The sequence below is a fragment of the Phoenix dactylifera genome, chromosome 12 (genome assembly GCF_051530095.1).
Source record: "Phoenix dactylifera cultivar Ajwa chromosome 12, Ajwa_hap1_PhDact_Kaust_v1.1, whole genome shotgun sequence".
NCBI lineage: Eukaryota > Viridiplantae > Streptophyta > Magnoliopsida > Arecales > Arecaceae > Phoenix > Phoenix dactylifera.
This window is the reverse complement of record NC_143201.1, coordinates 2,008,583-2,031,401: the sequence shown is the minus strand read 5'-3', so window position 1 is coordinate 2,031,401 and position 22,819 is coordinate 2,008,583. Positions and strand designations below refer to the sequence as shown.

Sequence of the window (22,819 nt, the reverse complement as noted above, 5' to 3'; positions counted from 1 at the left end):
TAACGGAAAAGTAATGAGATGTCTCTTGTTTAGTTAGAGTTTTCAAATGAGAGAGATAGAAAAGTTGTATTCCCATGAGAATATGATCCCACATTTCATGGAAAAGTCTTTCCCATGAGAAACATGAAAAAGTTACTTTCCCATGAGACGGGAACACTTCATCTTTATTTTTTCCCAAAAAGGCCTTTCAGCATTAAAGAGGCATTAAAGACCTAATTTTTTTAAAAGTATAATAGGAATTACACATAACTTTTCCAAGAAAGTGGATGGTCAATCCAACATAAGTACTTTGGAAATCTGTCACTTTTCCATATTTAACCAAACATGCCAAAAGTACATTTCCAGACATTCTCTTTCTAGGAATCTTCTTCCCATGAATCATATTATTAGGAGGGAAAATGCTTCCCGCGAACCAAACGAGCCTAAAAGGCATGGTGGATTGATACGGATTCCATACAACATTAGAATATTAAAATTACTCGGTTCCAAACTAATCTAGAATTTCTTTATTAATGAGGTGCCATTGTAACCAAATAAATACGCCTTAGATAAGGAGGCATCTCAATTAGACCATCCGGACAGTGGAAAGTGAGCTGCTTTGTGACGTATTTACATATTGTAAACGTATTTTATCTTTTATTGTAATACAACACTAACTTGGAATCATAATAATAAAACCTGTTTGGAAGTTACCAGGATGCAATCGAGCCGAGACGAGTTAAATGGTTAAAGACACTAGCTCGACTCGATTCAAAATACTCAGAATCAAAATTTAACTTGAGTCTTAGTATCCAAACTCGAACTTGATTTAATCAAAAACAAACAATACTCAAGATTGACTCGACTCCACTCTAATATCAGTCAAGCCATATTCGAGCTCGAATTCGATTTTTGGTCATAATTAAAAAATATGATTAAAACAAAATATAATATTATACTATTTTTAAATTATTAAATTAATAATATATTATAAATACAAAATATAATAATATTAAAAATATTTATACTCAATTATGAGTGTGAATTTTCCAATCGAGTATTTTGCTACTTGAGTTCGACTCAAAATACTATTTTTGGTAGTAATCAAGTTGGGTCAAGCTTAGGTCCAAGCTAAGTTTTGCTTTGCTCATTTGCGTTGCCCAACGTTTCTAGAGGAATAACAAATCTTCCCTGCTTTTCGTCGCCATCATTTTTCAAGTTTTAGGTGAATTACTACATCTGAATTTGCCTGTCTGGTCAACACTATCATAGGCTGCATCGATACGCTGACAAATCAACATCGCGGACCGAGATCGGCAAAAAAAAAACTTAAAGCAAAATACTTAATAACATGGCGATACATTTACACAAAACTTCTCTCCCGAGCATATGCAATGGAGCCATAGACAGTCGTTGCATCAGACTACTCGGTTGAAGTCCAAGTCCCCAAGTCACCGGGGACCATATGGCCATTTCCACTTCAAACAACGCAAGCATGGTGCATGGCCAACCAAAGTGCTCTCCATATGGTTAAGCACCATATATTCGGTGCAAATGATGCAATATCGACTGCATTAAAAGGACAGGTGCACCTCTCGTGGAAGAAAGACATGGGGATATCATTCATTACATCGATTGTGGATTAGGTTGATCTAGACCATATCTAATCATACAGAAAACTATATTTTGAAACCCAAGTTTCCTGTAAAAAAAATCTTAGAACCCAAGCTAAACCATTTGTGAGACTGGTTGAACTCTTAGGGCTTTGTGTTAGCCTCTAAGCAAGAACCAGAGACTATATAATCTAACTACAACATAAACAACAGCACCGTTATGTAAGATGGGTTACTGAAGAATCGATTTCTCACATCAACCGCACCGAAATTTAATTGTTCTAACATCGCATCCCAGCCTAATCTAATTGGATTGGTTAAGGCTTTGATGAGAAAACCATGAAATCCCAGTAATGATTCAACTTAGTGGCTAATGGTTCACATTTTGGATAAGTGGCTGCTCCATTCAACTTAGTGGCCGTGCCAAGTTTTGGATAGAGATCTCATCGCACCTAATATGGTAATATGATCCATTAATTACCTTATCCATTGCTGAAAGAACAAGCAGGTGTCACGGGCTCTCGAGTTGGTGACGGGGGAGTTGGTGAAGGAAAACGACACGTTTCTCCTTACGTCATATTCTTTTTAATATTAGCTTAAGATAAGCACAACTATATCTGAAAGAATGGCCTACCAATACTAGTGATTCATGGACCAAATAGAGGAACAGAAAATTCCAGCAACCAATAAAAAGAGCTGTGAATCAGTTAATTGCTGCTATCTATTGAAAAATATGAAAAGAGCAAAATATTTGAATTTACTTAAGAAATTAAGTTCTATCTACTGTATTTTATAGAAAATCTTGCCAACCTTCTTTAACTGGAAGCATCTGTATTCAGAAAAGTTGTTGGAACCTCATCAAAAATTTAGGAATAATCTCGCAACATTGGTTCTACATGTTGAGAGACATTAACGTATCTTTTTAGAAGAAGGCTGACTCACATTAAGATATAGAGATTATATAGTTGCACACTAAATATATAAAGATCCTTCAAATCAGTTAGGAGATTATTCAGCTTATTGAAGCCATTATTTTTTGTAAAAAAATATTATTTTTTATATTATTTTTTTATAATTTTTTTATAAATAATTTCTATAAACTTCTGTTTTCTGGGCCGATGGTTTTGACTCCCTCCTCATCACAACTAATAATAATAATAAAAAGCTATGGCCGTACCTGTTAGAATATTGAGCATTATGGGAGTTAAGTTTTTAAGCCAAATTAAATGTAGGACCCACATGTTTAATTGAACAGGTCCAACAGGAAACGTATTCTACTCTTTGAGTAGAATAATGTGATATATTCACATGCTCAAATTCGTTAAGTAGTGAATTAGATAATTGGCTTCAAAGTATCAAATTGGTAATGGATTATTGATGGAAAAATATGGATCCTACATTGGGAGAACATATTTCAGTAAATGGTTTATATAGTGGCAGATTTCAGTTTTTAAAACCGTCAATTGTCAACAGTTGTGTCTGTTCAAAGAATTTATTAACTTCCTATAACTGCCATTCGGTTGTAATATATAATTATCCTTCACTCCAGAAATCTGCATCTCTCTAGAAATCTGCAGGATCATTTTTTGAAGTTGCAAACAGATTTTCTGATTTGCTCTCTCTCTCTCTGCACTTGTTTTTTTATTCCTTCCGGCCCATTCCCCTAATTGAGTACTAAGCATTGAGTTTCAAACAAGGCTTGAAGATTGTAGTGCTTCATCTTCAAGAGGTTTCATACCGTTTTATCTTGGGAGACAAACGTCTATACAAACCTTAAGCACCGAGAGGGAGACGAATTTGTCTTAAGGAAATTGTGTTAAACACAAGACTCGGTTATCAAGTTCAATTGACATTCGAATCATTGTAAGTGGTTATATACAAATTATGTTTGCATTGTTTTTATTTATCTCAGAATTTTAATATTGTAGTATTGATAAATTTACCCCATAACAATCTTAAGACAAACTCTTTCTTTCTGTTTTATTAGTACTACATATTATAAAAATTCTGTGTTACAGATTTTTGTTAAACAAATTTCTGCACAGTTTTTGACTCTGTACAGTTTAATAAACAGATTTCTGCCTAGTTTTACATCTGTGCAGCAATACAGAATTGTAAATCTGTGCAGAATTATAATTTACAGATTTCTGTTATCAATGTTATGTACAGTATCTCAGTTCTGTGTAGTATTAAATTTGACCACTAGTATAATCTGTGTAGCATTACAGTTTCTGTGTTAAACTATTTTCACTAAATCTATACAGTTTTGATATTATCAGTTTTTTTTTGTGCAGTAGTATTATTTAGTATATATAATTCTGCAGGTTTATATTTATATATACTTTTACAAAGTTTGATTTCTGAAATTTGTTTGCAGTATTGCTTACATTCCTGGTATACTGAAACGTGACACACACATTGATTTTGTGCAGATTTTTTAAACTCATTCCTGAATTGTTTTGCTAATCTACTTACATGTGTTTTTACACTTTGAATTGTTTTTTATCCAACACTTGTTAATCAGTCTTCATCACTTTAATGCACATGCATTAGTCAAACCTATATTTATGTTGTGTGTGTATATATACAGTTAGTGCAGGAAAGGATAGTTAATTATTTTTTGGTCAAAGTTCTTTAAGTGTATCTATATCAAGCTAGTTTAGTTAAAGTCAATATTGTTTATACAGTATTGGACTTGTTCGATTTGTGTTAATCAGTATAAATTATATTTAGTTTATTTTTAATAATCTACAGTGAATTTAGATTTCTTCCATTGAACTGTACAAATTTCTTACTCTTATAATTTTGTGTACAATTCATTTGACTGAAAAAATGGCATCATCTAGTGCAATGCCTATGACTCATGGAGAGAAACCTGAGAAATTCAGTGGGCTTGATTTCAAAAGGTGGCAACAGAAAATGTTGTTTTACCTAACCACTTTGAATCTGGCTAAGTTTCTCTCTGAGGATTCTCCAAGCAAGAATGGTGAAGATGAGGCTGTTGTTGAAGCATGGAATAAGTCAGACTTTCTATGCAAGAACTATATCCTGAATGGATTGGACAACACTTTGTATAATGTTTATAGTCCAATGAAAACAGCAAAGGAATTGTGGGAGTCCTTGGACAAAAAGTACAAGGCAGAGGATGCCGGCTTGAAGAAATTCATAGTCGGACGTTTTCTGGAGTATAAAATGGTGGACTCCAAAACAGTTGTGAGCCAGGTTCAAGAATTTCAATTAATTCTTCATGATATAATGTCTGAAGGCATGAGTTTAAGTGAGTCTTTTCAGGTGGCTTGTACCATCGAGAAGTTACCACCTTCGTGGAAAGACTTCAAGAACTACCTGAAGCATAAGAGAAAGGAGATGAACCTGGAAGACCTGATAGTCAGGCTGAGGATAGAGGAAGACAATAGAGCCTCTGAGAGGAAGCTTGGAGGATACTCCATTGAGACCAGGGCCAATGTCATAGAACACAAAGATAAAGAAAAAAAGCGAAAGTTCTTCGGACAAGAAAAAGGACCTAAACAAGGGAACAAAAAGAAGTTCAATGGCAATTGCTTCAATTGTGGCAAGAAAGGCCATCAAGCCAAGGATTGCCGAAAACCCAAGAAAGCATCCACTCAAGTCAATATGATGAACAAAACCACAGATGAGTTTTCAGATATCAATTTATCTGCAGTTGTCTCTGAGGTGAACCTAGTAGGAGGGAATCCTAAGGAATGGTGGGTGGACACTGGAGCTACCCGTCATGTGTGCTCAAATAGGTCTATGTTCTCAACATACAAACCACTAGAGCATGGAGAAAAACTGTACATGGGAAACTCCTCAACTTCCAAGATTGAAGGAGAAGGAAAGGTGATTCTGAAGATGACTTCTGGAAAGGAACTGACTTTGAATAATGTGCTGCATGTGCCAGACATTAGGAAGAATTTGGTTTCTGGTTCTTTGCTGAGTAGGAATGGTTTTAAATTGGTTTTTGTGTCTGACAAGTTTGTACTAACTAAGGATGATGTGTATGTGGGGAAGGGTTATATGAGCGATGGGCTCTTTAAGATGAATGTAATGACTGTACTCCGAAAGGAGATTGTTAATGACAATAAAGCATCATCTTCTATTTATATGGTTGACTCCCCAAACATATGGCATGGTAGGCTAGGGCATGTTAATTTTAATTCTATTCGTAGATTAATTAATATGGACCTATTGCCTAAGTTTAACATTGATTCTAATCATAAATGTCAAATATGTGTAGAATCAAAGTTAACTAGATCTTCTTTCCAATCTGTTGAAAGAAGTTTTGAACCTCTTGATTTAATTTACACTGATATTTGTGATTTAAAATTTGTTCAAACAAGAGGTGGAAAAAAGTACTTTGTTACTTTTATAGATGATTGCACACGGTTTTGTTATGTGTATTTATTGAGAAGTAAAGATGAAGCAATCGACATGTTTACACATTATAAGAATGAAGTTGAAAATCAACTTAGCAAAAAGATAAAGGTCATACGTAGTGATAGAGGTGGAGAATATGATATACCTTTTGATGAGCTTTGTTCAGAACATGGCATTGTTCATCAAACTACAGCTCCATATTCACCTCAATCAAACGGTGTTGCTGAACGTAAAAATCGAACCTTAAAAGAAATGATGAATGCTTTGTTGATAAGCTCTGGATTACCCCAGAACTTGTGGGGGGAAGCGTTACTTTCCTCAAACTACATTCTTAATAAGTTACCCCATAAGAAAATTGAAAAGACACCTTATGAATTATGGAAAGGAAGAGCTCCTTCTTATAAATTCTTAAGAGTGTGGGGGTGCTTAGCTAAAGTTGCAGTCCCTAAACCCAAAAGGATTAAGATAGGACCAAAAACTGTTGATTGCATTTTCATCGGATATGCACATAACAGTAGTGCATATAGATTTCTAGTCTATAAATCAGATATTTCTGATATACATGTGAATACGATTATAGAATCTAGAAATGCATCATTTTTTGAGGATATTTTTTCTTATAAGAATGATGCAGAAGCTTCGAGTTCATCAAAAAGAACTCATAATGCTACTACTAGTAATCATCAAGAGAATATAGGTCAAGGTCCTATAAACAATGAAGATGAACCTAGGCGTAGCAAGCGGGCAAGAATAGCTAAGTCTCTTGGTCCTGATTTTCTAACATATATGTTAGAAAATGATCCTCGAACGTTCAATGAAGCTATGTCTACTCCTGAAGCTCCTTTTTGGAAAGAAGCTGTGAACAATGAAATTGAATCCATACTGCAAAACCATACATGGGAACTAGTGGACCTTCCACCTGGAAGTAAACCACTTGGTTGTAAATGGATATTCAAGAAAAAGTTGAAAGCAGATGGATCCATTGATAAATATAAAGCCAGGCTTGTAGCTAAGGGCTTTAAGCAAATGGAAGGATTAGACTATTTTGATACATATTCACCAGTAACTAGGATAACATCCATACGTATGCTAATTGCCATTGCAGCATTGCACAATTTTGAGATACATCAAATGGATGTTAAGACAGCATTCTTAAATGGTGAATTAAATGAAGAAATTTATATGGAACAACCAGAAGGGTTTGTGTCACCTGGACAAGAGAAAAAGGTGTGTAGACTTGTTAAATCCTTGTATGGATTAAAACAAGCACCTAAGCAATGGCATGAGAAATTTGACAGTGTTATGTTGTCAAATCAGTTTAAAATAAATGAGTGTGACAAATGTGTATATGTCAAGAATACTCATAATGGATACGTCATTGTATGCCTTTATGTTGATGATATGCTTATTCTCGGTAGTAATAATGAAATTATTAAAACTACAAAGAGAATGTTAATGAATAAGTTTGATATGAAAGATATGGGTGTTGCCGATGTCATTTTAGGAATCAAGATTTCAAAGACATCAGAAGGACTGATTTTATCTCAGTCACATTACATTAAGAAAATTCTTGAAAAATTTAATAAGGATGACAAAAGTCAGGCTAGAACACCTATTGACGTAAATCTTCATTTAATGAAGAACATTGGTACCGGCATATCTCAACTTGAATATTCTCGTATAATTGGCAGTTTAATGTATTTGATGAATTGCACAAGGCCAGATTTAGCTTATGCTGTAAGCAAGCTAAGTAGATATACGAGTAATCCAGGATATGATCACTGGAAGGCAATCATCAGGGTTTTAAGATATCTAAGATATACCATGAATTATGGATTGCATTTTACAAGATATCCAGCTGTACTTGAAGGATACAGTGATGCTAACTGGATATCTGATTCTAAAGATACAAAATCCACAAGTGGATATGTCTTTACCTTGGGAGGTGCTGCAGTTTCTTGGAAATCCTCTAAACAATCTTTAATAGCTAGATCGACCATGGAATCTGAGTTTATCGCTTTAGATAAAGCTGGAGAAGAAGCAGAATGGCTTCGCCAATTTTTAGAGGATATCCCGATGTGGCCAAAACCGGTGCCTGCAATATGCATACATTGTGATAGCCAATCAGCAATTGGAAGGGCACATAGTAATATGTATAATGGTAAGTCTAGACATATACGTCGTAGACACAATACCATTAGACAATTGCTCTCTAACGGAATTATCACTGTTGACTATGTGAAGTCAAAGGATAATATCGCAGATCCACTTACAAAAGGTTTAAATAGAGAGCAGGTAAATTGCTCATCAAGAGGAATGGGGTTAAAGCCTATAAATTGAAAGTCACAATAATGGTAACCCAACCTAGCTGACTGGAGATCCCAAGAACTAGGTTCAAAGAGACAACCGAATTATGTGTGACAACAAAGAGCACTAAAACCCACTCCTGAGATATTAGTGCGCCTGTAGAGGTTATTAGGGTAAGCTATGCTTTTAATGGTTTTCATATACCTGATTAAGTCAGGTTGAGTATGGCAGGATACTCTTAAATGGAAATCACCTATGTGAGTGTGAAGGGGCCGCTTCTATGAGAATGAGTAAGGCTAAGTTCTCTAAAACACTTGCAGAACCAGGTGGTGTTCAGGGCCAAAATGAACACAAAGTAAGAAATAACAATGTTCGAAAGGAAGCTGTGTAATTTCTATTGTCTTGATTTACACGAACGGCTGAACAGTTCAAGGCATCTCGTCCACTAGTTAGCCAAGTAAATCCAATAGTTTTTACTAAGGAAGGTTCAAGGCCAAAAGCTACCTATCTCGATGCAGTTACTTTCACTAGTACTCAATGTCTTTCTCTATGTCTGTATTTGAAATTTGTTTTCTTCAGCCAATTCCAATTCATGTGGGGGATTGTTAGAATATTGAGCATTATGGGAGTTAAGTTTTTAAGCCAAATTAAATGTAGGACCCACATGTTTAATTGAACAGGTCCAACAGGAAACGTATTCTACTCTTTGAGTAGAATAATGTGATATATTCACATGCTCAAATTCGTTAAGTAGTGAATTAGATAATTGGCTTCAAAGTATCAAATTGGTAATGGATTATTGATGGAAAAATATGGATCCTACATTGGGAGAACATATTTCAGTAAATGGTTTATATAGTGGCAGATTTCAGTTTTTAAAACCGTCAATTGTCAACAGTTGTGTCTGTTCAAAGAATTTATTAACTTCCTATAACTGCCATTCGGTTGTAATATATAATTATCCTTCACTCCAGAAATCTGCATCTCTCTAGAAATCTGCAGGATCATTTTTTGAAGTTGCAAACAGATTTTCTGATTTGCTCTCTCTCTCTCTGCACTTGTTTTTTTATTCCTTCCAGCCCATTCCCCTAATTGAGTACTAAGCATTGAGTTTCAAACAAGGCTTGAAGATTGTAGTGCTTCATCTTCAAGAGGTTTCATACCGTTTTATCTTGGGAGACAAACGTCTATACAAACCTTAAGCACCGAGAGGGAGACGAATTTGTCTTAAGGAAATTGTGTTAAACACAAGACTCGGTTATCAAGTTCAATTAACATTCGAATCATTGTAAGTGGTTATATACAAATTATGTTTGCATTGTTTTTATTTATCTCAGAATTTTAATATTGTAGTATTGATAAATTTACCCCATAACAGTACCTCAGGGTCTCCAATGCTTGGGTTTGGGGTCCCCAGCGCATCAGATAAACGCATCTTTGCCCATTGATCTCTTCTTGGTCTGCCACCAGCAAGAACTAGCAGCCTCTGGAAACAAAGTTCCAGAAGCCCATGGTGTCCTTACACCTGGTGCCAGCTCACCACACTGTTCCTCCAAGGAACCTTTCTTGAGCTTCCCCCTCCCCTTCTCTCTCTATATATATATCAAATAATACTGCATTCTGTTTCAAGTCATATACGCCCATTTGCTCCCAAGTCTCTTAGCTTGAAACTTACATCACTGCTCTGCTTCAGCCATGGCCTCCTCTCTTTGTTCTAATGCTGGCAATTTCTTGCTTTTCTTGGCATTAGCTAGCCATTTAGCCAGTGTCTCCTTCGCTGGTAACTTCTACCAGGATGTTGATATCACTTGGGGTGACGGTCGAGCCAAAATTCTCAACAATGGCGAGCTGCTGACCCTGTCGCTTGACAAGTCCTCGGGTTCAGGCTTCCAATCAAAGAAGGAGTATTTGTACGGGAAGATCGACATGCAAATCAAGCTTGTCTCAGGAAACTCAGCTGGAACCGTCGCTGCCTACTATGTATGTCTGCCTCCATGGCCTAAAGCTTTCTTTCGTGCTCTTTTCTTTGGCTTTAAGATCAATATTAGTGACTGAAATAAGTGTTATTTTGTGCTATAGCTATCGTCGCAGGGGGCGGCACATGATGAGATCGACTTCGAGTTCCTCGGTAACCTCAGTGGAGATCCTTACGTAGTCCATACCAATGTGTACACCCAAGGGAAGGGGAACAGGGAGATGCAGTTCTACCTCTGGTTTGATCCCACCATGGACTTCCACACCTACTCCCTCCTCTGGAATCCTAAACACGTTGTGTAAGTCATCTTAAGAATCCAGTACAGCATTTTTTTGTTCTCTTAATCGATTACTCTTTGATGCCACTCTGGTTTCTGATGCATTGTTTGGTTTCGATCGTGGTAGCTTCTATGTGGATGGGACACCCATTAGAGAGTTCAAGAACAGAGAGTCGGCTGGCATGGCGTACCCGAAGAACCAGGCGATGAAGGTCTACTCGAGCCTGTGGAACGCCGATGACTGGGCCACGAGAGGCGGGCTGGTGAAGACCGACTGGTCGAAGGCGCCTTTCACCGCATCCTTCAGGAACTTGAACGCCATGGGATGTGTGTGGGCTTCCGGTGCCTCCTCCTCCTCCTGCTCTTCGGCTAACAACACATGGATGTGGCAGGAGTTTGATTCCGCCAGTTTGCAGAGACTGAGATGGGTGCAGGAGAACTACATGATTTATAACTACTGCACTGATGTGAAGAGATTCCCTCAGGGGTTTCCTCCTGAATGCTCCATGACTTAAGAGGACTGCACTGTGATCACTGAACGTAAAAATGGATTGTTGTGATCCTTTAGGGACTGTTCACTCATGTATATTGATAATAAAGCCACCCTACATAAAAACTTCTGCAATAAATCTTCTTGCATCATTATTATCTAGCACTAAAAAGATCATGAGTAGTTCGGGCTCTGCACCTATGAGCTAGATACACTTCTGAATTTAAGAGGAAAGGTTTATGTATCTCAAGTCACCTACATACGTGTCTAAACCTAGCACTCTAACAAAAAAAAACTACTTATATATGTACACCAATCTATTACTTGGTAGATTGTAGGAGTCCATGGGATTGCCTGTGACTTGTTCATTGCTATCAAGCTGTGGTAGAGATCAATGATATTTTCTTTTAAATAAGGATATTTGTATTTCTGAAGTAATGTTAATTATTATCTTTGTATTTTAACATTCTAGTTACCATGATATCACATCGAATAGGAGATATCTAATCTATAATGCAACTTTGTTGATGGACAAACTATGTTGGGGATAGAGAATCTATATCCAAGTATAACCATTCTACCAATTGGCAGAGAATAAATGTAACTCCTAAGCAATTTCTAGAATAAATCTTAATATTAATTAGTATTTTTAAAGCTAACAATGGTATGCGCTTTGCCCAAGACTCGATATGAATCCAGCTATGTATATTTCTTACTGAGCATTTGTCGCTTGTTTCTGCTGACCATAAAAGTAGAGGATACGGTGATTGGCTAGATCCAAAGTTGCACTGATGAAATGGATGGATGGCATCCATTACTCCGAGATATTTGGGGCATGGTAGATTGTGACGTCTTTCACGCTAGGCATGTCTACAAAGAGGCCAATAGAGCTGTGGATTAGGTGGTCTTATTTGTGGTAAATCGAAACTCATTACTTTTTTTTACTTTTTTTGGATATATTTATACTAGACTTATATGAGTCATCCATTATAGAAAAAAAAAAAAAAAAAACAACAACAACAAAGAAAGGATAAAAATTAGAGGTAAGTACTCCTTCCATTGCTTTTGTCATTATTCTTATCAATCTCGTTACTATTTCATCACTGTCACCAGCATCGCCCGGCCGCCTTCATCGTGACTGTGATTACAAACCGTTTGCTGGAATGCTTGTAACATGCAAACTAGAGAGACATTCTGATTTGATACTGTTGAAATGGTCGCACGTTTGCTTCATGCCTGTGGTTGAGCCCCATGTATTGGCATCACATTTTATTTATTCTAGCTGGTAATGTGGTTCTGGTCAACTTTGGTTTTCATCTGAGAATAAGCTTCCTTCCCTTTTCCTTGAGGGAAGAATGAGCTTTGTTCCTTGGCTAGTGGCAACATAAAGATAGGAACAATTGCGCATTTCCAATTACTCCTTGCCCAACTATTTGGCTCAATTAGTCAAAGAAAAGACTACTTCTCTCTGTAAAACCAGTAAAATGTTTGATTGTCTTGTTTGGGTTCCAGGTCTGGTGGTTAAGGGACCGCATCGTGCCAAACAAGAGGTGGTATTTAAACCCAAGGTAGTAGGAGCGTATGTTTAACAATGTCTAGTCCTTGTGTCTCCCTGTTCCTCCCTCCCCCTGAGTGAAACATTGGTGTGGAGCGTACAAGGATCTCCACTGAGGTTCCCAAGGAACTCAAGAGTCAATCTCATCGTGAGTTGGTACTTGTGAAGGCAACTGCAAGCATAGATAAAGCTTAAGCCGCTAGTTCTTTGAACTCCAATTAAACCCCAAACTTGAGAAGTTGTGTGGAGGCAATAAGGCTTGAGCTGCATGTCAATCTTTCCGAAGAGAAACTCATTCTTTGATTGGAAACCAGAGCCCGAGGCTTTGTCAAGGGAGAGGGTAAGGTTCTGCCCATTGTCACGGACCTTAGCACGCCTGTCGCCCCAAATGATCTTGAAGTCCTGGTGGAAGTTGCCTGCAGAGGCAATGGCCATCAAATGCTTTGAGAAAACAGAGTGTTGGAATGGCAGTTGTGATGAGAGCGAGTAAGAGAAACTCGGGCTGCTGGCCTTGTTGTAGCTGAGAGATGATGAGATAATGGATGTGCTGGTGGGATTCAGGAAGGGAAATAGATGGTTCTGCTGGGAGCTGGCAATGGACTGGAGACAGGTCTGCAGTTTGCGTTGACAAAGTTTAAAGATGCGGTTGACCGGCGTAAACCGCAGAGGATTCTGGGTCTAAGCTATTGCCTATCATAATGTTCATTGTGGGAAGGTTTTTCACTATTTTTGAGCTGTAGTCAATGTGGCTTCCCGAAGTTGACCAGCGCTCGACACTTTTCAGACCATCTATTTGCTGTTTAAATTTTAGCGGGCAATTGCAATCTGATAGGTATTTCTGAGATTGGTAGCCATGGTCTAACTTGAGAGTCATTTGAACACCTTGATATAAAGTTACATAGAAATGAGAGAGTTTGAAACAAGATGGACAATAGAAGTAACTTCTAAGAATGAGAGGAAAATAATAAAACTGATCTGTGATTGTTTTGGTTTCCTAAAAATCTGAGATTATTTTGACATGGTTATTTATATAGTACCGTCCGATTTTTTTTTTTTTAAAACCAATCTGCTATAAACATTTAGAATTTTGTTGCATTTTTTTTATATAGTATTGTGTGCATACTGGGACACGTATGATGAAGGATTAGATGGCAAGTTCAACTTATGAGAAAATGCATTTGATTAATCCGTTATGTATTCCTCTGTATCGCAAATACTTGGAACTTGTTATCTGACTTTCAAGTCGAATTATCTCGTGTACAAAGAAGTATGCATTCCTCTGAAAAGAAGCAGCTCAGTTTCTTCTGGATGATAAAGAAAACTCTGCGTGATTCTGTTGTTTAAATTCGTGGCATCACTTTACATGAAGGAAGTACATAATCCTCTCCATTTATGAACTGAAGCGACAATAAAGAACAAATGAATGAAAGAATGGGGGTGATTGTTCTCTAATTTCCATTTTTCTTCAGGCAATGGAGCACTCTGGAGGTAGGCCCTGAGGGAATCGCTTGAGGTCAGTGCAGTAGTTGTAGATCATATAGTTTCTCTGCACCCATCTCATCCTTCCTTGGCTCGTGGAATCCAGCTCCTGATTCCACCAGTCGCTGCTGGCCGAAGCAGTACCAGCTTTCTTCGAAGGGCAGTTGGAGGCACCGGAGGACCAGACGCAGGCATCAGCGTTGAAATTCCTGTACGAGGCGGTGAAGGGGGCCTTCGCCCAGTCGGTCTTGATGCGTCCGCCCTGCGTTGCCCAGTCATCGGCATTCCAGAGGCTGGAGTAGATCCTCATGGGTTGGTTCTTCGGAAACGCAACACCCTTGGACTCCATATTCTTGAAGTCTCTGATTGGCATGCCATCAACCATGAAGCTGAAAGGATAAAAACAATCCAAGGCGAGCATGACATTAGTTTCAAATGTACGAGAGGAAGCAGCATTTTGTAATAGACGGTATCACTTATGCGGAATTTGAGAACTCACATGATATGTCTGGGGTTCCAGAGGATGGAGTAGGTGTGGAAGTCCTTGGTGGGATCAAACCAGAGATGGAACTGCATCTCTTTGTTCCCCTTCCCCTGGGCGAACACATTGGTGTGGAGCGTGTAAGGGTCTCCGCTGAGGTTCCCGAGGAACTCGAAGTCGATCTCATCATGGGTAGGTCCTTGTGATGATAGCTGCGAGCAGAGATGCCTGGTTAGTTCTTCAAATTCCAGTCATAATACAAAGGAGGATGGATTAGACGATGCCTGGTGACTATAAATTAAACGGGGCTTACGTAGTAGGCGGTGACGGTGCCGGCGGAGTTCCCAGGGACTAGTTTCAGCTGCATGTCGATCTTGCCGAAGAGATACTCGTTCTTGGACTGGAAGCCGGAGCCAGAGGCTTTGTCGAGGGAGAGGGTGAGGAGCTGCCCGTTTTCGATGATCTTTGCACGCCCATCGCCCCAGGTGATTTGGAGATTTTGGTCCAAGTTACCAGCGGAGGCAGCGGTCATTAAAGAGCAAGCTAGCAGGAGGAGAGAGAAAGCCATGATGGCACCAGTAGAGAGGGAAGCAGCTGACATGACGTTGAGATGGCAAAGGGGGAATTGTTTCGGTAGAAGAGAGGGGATGGGAGTGTTGGTGTTGTTGGAGTGAAGAAGGCAGCAGGAGTTACTGGGTTTATATATGCATACAGGGGAGGCAATGTGTGATGGTTCTCCTCTCAATGCTATGGTATGGGTTGGCAACAGATTGGCGACAGTGGTATGCCAAGGTGGCTTCTTATTATTTAAACTTGGGGCTCGAGGCTCGTGAAGCAAGTGGTGGAGACTGGTTTCGTGTGGGGTGGGGCGGTGTCTGGGGGTGAACCAGCAGCAGCAAATGGACGTCGACCTCGTGGTCACCTTTCGCTCGCCGGGTACCTTCGTGAGGTGGGTTTCTGCAGTCACTTTCCAGCTAGAGTTTGGCTGTGGTGTTTTGCCTTTGGTTTTGGTCCAGCTATCGTTTGGTTGCGATATTTTGGTCAGATGCCCGTGGCTGCTGCGCGGAACCCCAGGCCCGCCATGAGAGAGCGCAGGGAACGCGGCAAGCAGCTTCGTGCACGTACGCGTGATGCCGGACCCACAGAGGATTGGCACCTGTCATTGAGCGGCCAGCATACATGACTGGAACCAAACTCGACTCAATTTAATTTGATTGCAGTAGAATATTCAGCTCCAAAGCTCGCATGCCTAGTTGCCTACCTGGGTATATATTTTTTTAATAATATTACTTTTTAATAATATTGTTAGGGGAAAAACCCTAAGTCATATATCCACAGAGGCGCTCGGCCGAAGAGCGCCGACCGGAAAGCTGCTCGGCCAAAGGATGCCGACCAGGAAGGCGCTCGACTAGAGGGCGCCGACCAGAGTGCGCGCCAAGAGGTGCCCAACCAAAATAAGCTGCTCGGTTAGAAAGTGCCGACCAAAGACAGCGCCGAGGCGCTCTGCTAGAAGGTGCTCGCCTAAAGGGCGCCAACCAGGAGCACTTGAAGCAACCCCGCCACAGGGCGCCCCATTGGGCGACCAGCTCGGCTCGGCACTCTTGCCGAGCCGATGCCTTAACCAAATGTTCAACCTCCGCCTAAAGTCCAAGGGACTGACAACTCCTACGGCTTGCGACCTGCCACTATCTCCAAGCCATCAAGGCATAAGATCTTCGCAGGTATTCGGCACGACCTGCCATTAATGCATGAGACTCTCTCAAGTCTCCGATGCACTCAGTCATTTAATGAACACGGCCCAAGACGATCTCCGGATCACTGAACCATCAGAGCGCATGGCTCTACCTGACCGCCGGTTCATTCGGTAATAAATGCACTTACCATCCACAGACCCCAGGCCCGCTACGGCCGACGGTTCAACCACTCCAACAGGTCCGATCGACCGTGACAACTCCCTGGTTCCGGTCTGATTCGGCCTTTTTTTTCCACCACGCCATTAATGGGCCAAATCGTGCCCAATTATCACATAACGGGACAAACCTCCTGTCACCTCCCAGGTAACCGAATCCTCCTATAAAAGGGAACCTGGGGGGAAGAGAAAAGGGGACAAAAAAACGGGAGGAAAAACCCGAAGCTCTCTCTGTCTTCTCCACATACTCTCTTCCCTGCTCTCTCCACATACTTGCCCCCTCTGACTTAGGCATCGGAGGGCCGGCGCCGGGGAGCCCGGCCACCGGCTTTTTTGCAAAACAGGACAGGATTGGACGCACCACCCCTCTTCGGACTTGCACACCCCCCGCGGCGGAGGACGCAGCCGGCCGGCGCACCGCCGTCCGCCCCCTGCAGCAGCGGAGCTCCTCCTTCCCCGGCTTCGCGGCGGCCCCCGGGTCCAATTTTCAGCAACAGTTGGCGCTAGAGGAAGGGACCGAGTTCGCCACCATGAAGCTAAGAAGCAAAGGGGCTTCCAACGCCTCTCGACGTCCTCCACCAAGCCCAGAATGTTCCGTTCGGAACTCATCACCCCCGGTTGAGCCAGCACCTCAAGTTCGACCGGAACAATTTGATGCCCTGGTGCAGCAAGTGCAGGCGTTGGCTACCGCCGTTCAAAACTTGCAACCCAGGGGCATCCCAGCAGCACCGCCTCCCCCGGCTCCAGTTCAACTGGGGCCCCCTACTAGCGGGCTTCCTCCTCGAGGTCAGGACTCTCAAGTCCAGGCCTCCCTCTGGAGAGAGCACCCAGTCAGAGATCACGGAGGCTGGCCACAGCCTTCAGAAGCCGAGTCGGTTCCAGGGCAACCTGCACCCAGAGGAACCGCTGTAGCGATCCTCCAGAATGATGAACTCGACAAGAAGGTCGAAAAGCTGGAGCGCCAAATCCAGGCACTCCACGGGAGAAAATCGGGACGTAACGGCGACTTCGAGTTCAATACGAAGTCGCCCTTCTCCCAGGAGATTGAAGATGAACCGGTTCCCCTCCGGTTCAAAATGCCCCAGGTGGAGCCTTACAACGGCAAGGCTGATCCCTTTGACCACCTGGAGAGTTACCGGGTCTTGATGGCCCTACAAGGAGCCTCGGAAGCCATGATGTGCAAGGCTTTCCCGGCGACACTTCGAGGACCAGCCCGGCTTTGGTTCACCGGGCTGAAGCCAAATACTGTCTCCTCCTTTGAGCAGCTCGGCAGACAGTTTGCCGGCAACTTCGCCGCCAGCCAGCCCCAGCGGCGGACATCCGACTCCCTCCTCGACATCAAACAAAAGGAGGGAGAGTCCTTCAAGGAATATCTGGACCGGTTCACCGCCGCAACATGGGAAGTCCGGGAGCTTGACCAGTCAATCGCCATGTCGGCGCTGAAGACTGGAGCCCGGTCCTACAGATTCCTCTTCTCGATTGAGAAGAATTTCCCAGCGGACCTCACCGAAATGTTCGCTCGGGCACGGAAGTATGCCAAGGCGGAAGAGGCCGTGGCAGTTAGGCGGGGTGGAACCGAGCAGAATCCCAAGAAGAGGCGCCGCGAGGAACGCGGCCGACCCAGAAGCTCGTCTCCACGACGAGCTAAGAATCCGCCCCACCCGAAGAGTCCACCCCGGTTGAGAGGACCGCCGCAGCAGAGGTCACTCCGCCCGAGGTTCCCGCTGTAGGCCCGTGCACCTGAAGGGAGGTATGAAAAGTATACTCCCCTCAATGCTCCTCGGGCTGAAATCCTCATGGAGATTGAGAATCGGGATTGCATCCGGCTCCCCCCTCCAAAGCCAGACACCAGAATCCGGCGTGATCTCCGGAAGTATTGCCGTTTTTACCGGGATCACGGCCATGATACCGAGGATTGTTATCAGCTCCGAAATGAGATCGAAGCACTCATTCGCCGAGGGGTGCTCGATCGGTTTGTGCAAGGCCGGCGCGAAGGGAAGAAGCCAGCCGAAGGAGCAGCACACCCTGAAGGTTCCAATGCCAACAGGCCCATCGCCGGCGTCATCAACACTATCCGAGGAGGGACCTCGGCTGGAGAAGCCTCAGGGGAAGGAACCTCCTCGAAGCGCCCGCGCACATTTGAAGCTATCTCCTTCTCAGACGACGATCTAGAAGGAGTCGAAACTCCCCATGATGATGCCATGGTCATCTCCATGATCATAAATAAATTTGATGTAAAACGCATCCTGGTTGATAATGGAAGCTCGGCGAATGTTTTGTATTTTGATGCTTATTGTAAAATGGGGATGACAAAGGAACAGCTACGGAGGATGAATGCTCCGCTAGTTGGATTCACTGAGGATTCAGTCCCAGTAGAGGGCGAGATCGACCTTCTGGTCACAGCCGGGCTCGCCCCTCGTGAAAGTACCGTGGGTATGAGCTTCCTTGTGATACGCCTGCCCTCGGTTTACAACGCCATCCTTGGAAGGCCAGGACTCAACGCCCTCCGAGCAGCGGTCTCAACTCACCACCTGCTGATGCGATTCCCCACCAGCCAGGGGGTCGGCGAAGTCCGAGGAGACCAAATGGTGGCAAGGCGATGCTACCTGGCGACCCACGAGGCAAAGCGACCCGCCGAGGTGCCTGCCCCAGCGACTGACCAGCCCTCAACCGAGGTTATGGAGGCACGGGCCAACCCCCAGAAAGAGCGGGTAGAGCCCGGTGAGTTATTAATTCAGGTTCCTCTACGTGAGAACTCTCCCGAGCTAACCGTGCAGGTCGGCTCCGGCCTTGGCGAGCACGAGAGGGGTCGCCTCGTCAACTTCCTGCGAGACAACATGGATGTTTTCGCATGGTCGCCTGCAGACATGCCGGGGATAGATCCAGAGATCATGGTCCACCGGCTCCAAGTAAAGCCAACCAGCAAGCCCGTGAGGCAGAAGAAGCGAGGCGCCGCCCCTGAACGACAGCAAGCAGCAGCCGAGGAGGTCAGCAAACTCCTTGAAGCTGGATTCATCCGGGAGATAGCTTACCCGGAGTGGCTCGCCAATGTGGTCCTCGTCAAGAAGGCCAACGGGAAGTGGCGTATGTGCGTGGACTACACCGACCTGAATAAAGCCTGCCCGAAGGACAGCTTTCCACTTCCTAGCATAGACCAGCTCGTGGACTCCACCTCGGGTCACGAGCTGCTGGCATTCATGGACGCCTTTTCCGGATATAACCAGATCCGCATGGCGCCAGAAGACGAGGAAAAGACAGCCTTCATCACCGACGGGGGAACCTACTGCTACAAAGTGATGCCATTCGGTCTAAAAAATGCCGGGGCGACTTATCAAAGGCTGGTCAGCCGGATCTTCAAAGACCAAATAGGCCGAAACATGGAGGTCTACGTGGATGACATGCTGGTGAAAGTAAGGCGGCGCAAGACCACATAGCCGACCTCAATGAAGCATTCTCCACACTCCGAAAGTACCAGATGAAGCTCAACCCAGCTAAATGTGCATTCGGGGTCACCTCCGGCAAATTCCTCGGCTTCATCATTACACAACGAGGAATCGAGGCCAATCCAGAGAAGATCCGAGCCCTCCAAAGGATGACGCCTCCCAGGACGGTCAAGGAGGTACAGCGGCTCACAGGCCGAGTGGCAGCCCTCGGGAGGTTTATCTCCCGCTCGGCCGAGCGCTGCCTTCCATTCTTTGCAGCCCTCAAGAAGCCGAAGAACTTTTTGTGGTCGGACGAGTGCCAGCAATCTTTTGAAGAGCTCAAGCACCTGCTGGCTTCCCCTCCTCTACTCACGAAGCCTCAACAGGGTGAGCTCCTCTACTTGTATTTAGCTGTCTCCCCTGTAGCAGTAAGCTCGGTCCTGGTCCGAGAGGAGGGGAAACTTCAGAAACCGGTGTATTACACCAGCCGGGTCTTAAGGGATGCTGAGACCCGATACTCCAAGCTTGAGAAGACCGCCTATGCTTTGGTCATCTCAGCTCGGAGGCTCCGACCCTACTTCCAAGCTCACACAGTGGCCGTGCTGACTGACCAGCCGATCAAGCAGATCCTGCAAAGATCGGATCGTGCGGGTCGGATCACTAAATGGGCCATTGAGCTCGGGGAATTCGACATTGAGTACCGGCCCAGACAGGCGATCAAAGCACAAGCACTCGCAGACTTTATGGCCGAGTGCACTATACCAGATGAGGTCAAGCCTGAACCTGAGCCACCGCTGGAGCAGACCCCGAGTTTTACATGGGCTCTACATGTCGATGGCTCTTCAAACTCGGAGGGTAGTGGAGCAGGATTTATTCTCACCAGCCCGGAGGGGGTGGTCGCCGAGCAGGCCCTGCGCCTCGAGTTTCCTGCTTCCAATAATATGGCGGAGTATGAAGCGCTCGTCGCCGGGCTTAAGCTAGCCAAAGAGCTAGGAGTGAAGGACTTGAAGGCCTTCAGTGATTCCCAGCTCGTCGTCAACCAAATTGTGGGCGACTTCGAAGCTAGAGACCCGACCATGCAGAAGAATCTCCAGAAGGTACGGGATCTCGCCTCGACCTTGGACTCTTTCCACGTCCAATATATTGCCAGGTCGGAGAATCTCAGGGCCGACCGGCTATCAAAGCTGGCGTCCTCTCGCATGAGCGAGCTTCCCAAAGGGGCAGTCCTGGAATATCTCCAAAAGCCCAGCACGGACGAGACCGAGCGGACCCTCTGCACCGAGCTCGAGCCAAGCTGGATGGATGGACTCATCAGCTATCTGCAAGACGAAACTCTCCCTGCTGATGTACGAGAGACTCGCCGAATCAAGCGCCTCGCCACCCGATACATACTATACGAGGGAAAGCTCTATCGGAAATCCTTCACCTCTCCCCTTCTCAGATTCCTTCGCCCAACGGAAGCTAATTATGCCCTGCGCGAAGTCCACGAAGGAATTTGTGGAAACCATCTGGGAGGACGAGCCTTGGCCCATAAAATTCTGCGCCAAGGGTATTATTGGCCGACACTCCAGAAGGATGCTATGGATTTCGTCAAGAGATGCGACCGGTGCCAAAGGAACGCCAACGTTCAGCGCCGGCCCTCGGCTCTTTTGACTTCTATCAGCTCCCCTTGGCCTTTTGCCCAGTGGGGAATTGACATCCTCGGGCCATTTCCTCTGGCCACCGGGCAAAGGAAGTTCCTGGTCGTCTCCATCGACTACTTCACTAAGTGGGTGGAAGCTGAGCCCCTCGCCCGGATAACCGAGCAGAAGATGCGGGATTTCGTTTGGAAGTCCATCATTTGCAGATTCGGGCTTCCCCGCATCCTTATCTCTGACAACGGTCGCCAGTTCGACAACATCCATTTCAGAGAATTCTGCTCCGAGCTTGGCATTGACCACCGCTTCACCTCGGTCGCGCATCCTCAGACAAACGGAGAAACCGAGGTAACAAATCGTACTATTTTGCAGGGTCTCAAAACCAGGCTCGACAAATCCAAAGGACAGTGGGTCGAAGACCTATACAATGTCCTGTGGGCTTACCGGACTACGTTCCGCGTCCCCACCGGCGAGACTCCCTTCAACCTGACATATGGGACGGAGGCCGTCATTCCACTAGAGATTGGGCTCCCCTCTCCAAGAGTCGAGCACCACGATGCTAGCTCTAACTCTTCGCAGCTCAGAGGCAACCTCGACTTGATCGAGGAAACAAGGGAGGTCGCCCGAGTGCGTATGGCGAGGTACCAACAAAAGACAGCTCAGTACTACAACGCCAGGGTCAAAGTCAAATCTTTCAGACCAGGGGACCTTGTCCTAAGAAGAGCTGAAACCTCCCGACCAACTGAGCGAGGGAAGCTGGCCCCGAATTGGGAAGGACCATACCGAATCACGCGCATTCGCCGGCCCGGAGCTTATCAATTGGAGTCTCTAGATGGGACTCCCATTCCGCGGAGCTGGAGCTCTGAAAATCTCCGCGTGTACCACCAGTAGAACCCTAAGGGGTCCCTCATCATTCAACTATTAAATTTCATCTTATGAATTTCACTCTATAAATTTCATTTCACGGTAAACTGATGGATTGCGAACTTATTCCGAGCTCACCAATTTTCTTGATTATCTCATGGCATCAGGTTTATTCTTTCCTAACCACGGTTGGGATGCCCTGATACCTCGGGATGATGGAGTACCTGCGTGGACTCCCTGAAGATGTCCATGAGTTTATGGTGCGCTCTCCATGGACGAGCTCGGCTCGTGCTCCATGGATGAGCTCGGCTCGTGCTCCATCGATTATTGAGTAGCGGTCCTCTCTGACCGGACGAGCTCGGCTCGTGCTCCATCGACTATTGAGTAGCGGTCCTCTCTGACCGGACGAGCTCGGCTCGTGCTCCATCGACTATTG

The 22,819-nt window shown here is 44.1% G+C and overlaps 2 protein-coding genes and 1 pseudogene across 3 annotated transcripts; 1 reads left to right on the top strand and 2 right to left on the bottom strand.

The window, feature by feature from the left end:
* Positions 1 to 9,907: 9,907 nt before the first annotated feature.
* On the top strand, positions 9,908 to 11,191 carry LOC120111846 (xyloglucan endotransglucosylase protein 7-like). The gene is made up of 3 exons (XM_039129858.2): positions 9,908 to 10,274; positions 10,374 to 10,567; positions 10,674 to 11,191. Exons 1-3 carry the CDS (start codon positions 9,990 to 9,992, stop codon positions 11,059 to 11,061), a joined length of 867 nt encoding a protein of 288 aa, XP_038985786.2. The 5' UTR covers positions 9,908 to 9,989; the 3' UTR covers positions 11,062 to 11,191.
* A 1,430-nt stretch (positions 11,192 to 12,621) lies between these two features.
* Positions 12,622 to 13,026, bottom strand: LOC103715653 (putative xyloglucan endotransglucosylase/hydrolase protein 23 pseudogene; annotated as a pseudogene).
* An 863-nt stretch (positions 13,027 to 13,889) lies between these two features.
* On the bottom strand, positions 13,890 to 16,538 carry LOC103715652 (xyloglucan endotransglucosylase/hydrolase protein 22-like). Of its 2 annotated transcripts, XM_088708238.2 has the most exons (4): positions 16,075 to 16,538; positions 14,865 to 15,079; positions 14,570 to 14,763; positions 13,890 to 14,459 (listed from the first exon to the last, which is right to left on the bottom strand). In XM_088708238.2, the coding sequence occupies exons 1-4, from the start codon at positions 16,124 to 16,126 to the stop codon at positions 14,057 to 14,059; spliced, it is 864 nt and encodes a 287-aa protein (XP_088564364.1). In that variant the 5' UTR covers positions 16,127 to 16,538; the 3' UTR covers positions 13,890 to 14,056. The 2 variants fall into 2 exon arrangements, with proteins under 2 accessions (XP_088564364.1, XP_038985784.1); XM_039129856.3 differs by lacking the exon at positions 16,075 to 16,538 and having other exon boundaries at positions 14,865 to 15,239.
* Between the last annotated feature and the right edge of the window lie 6,281 nt (positions 16,539 to 22,819).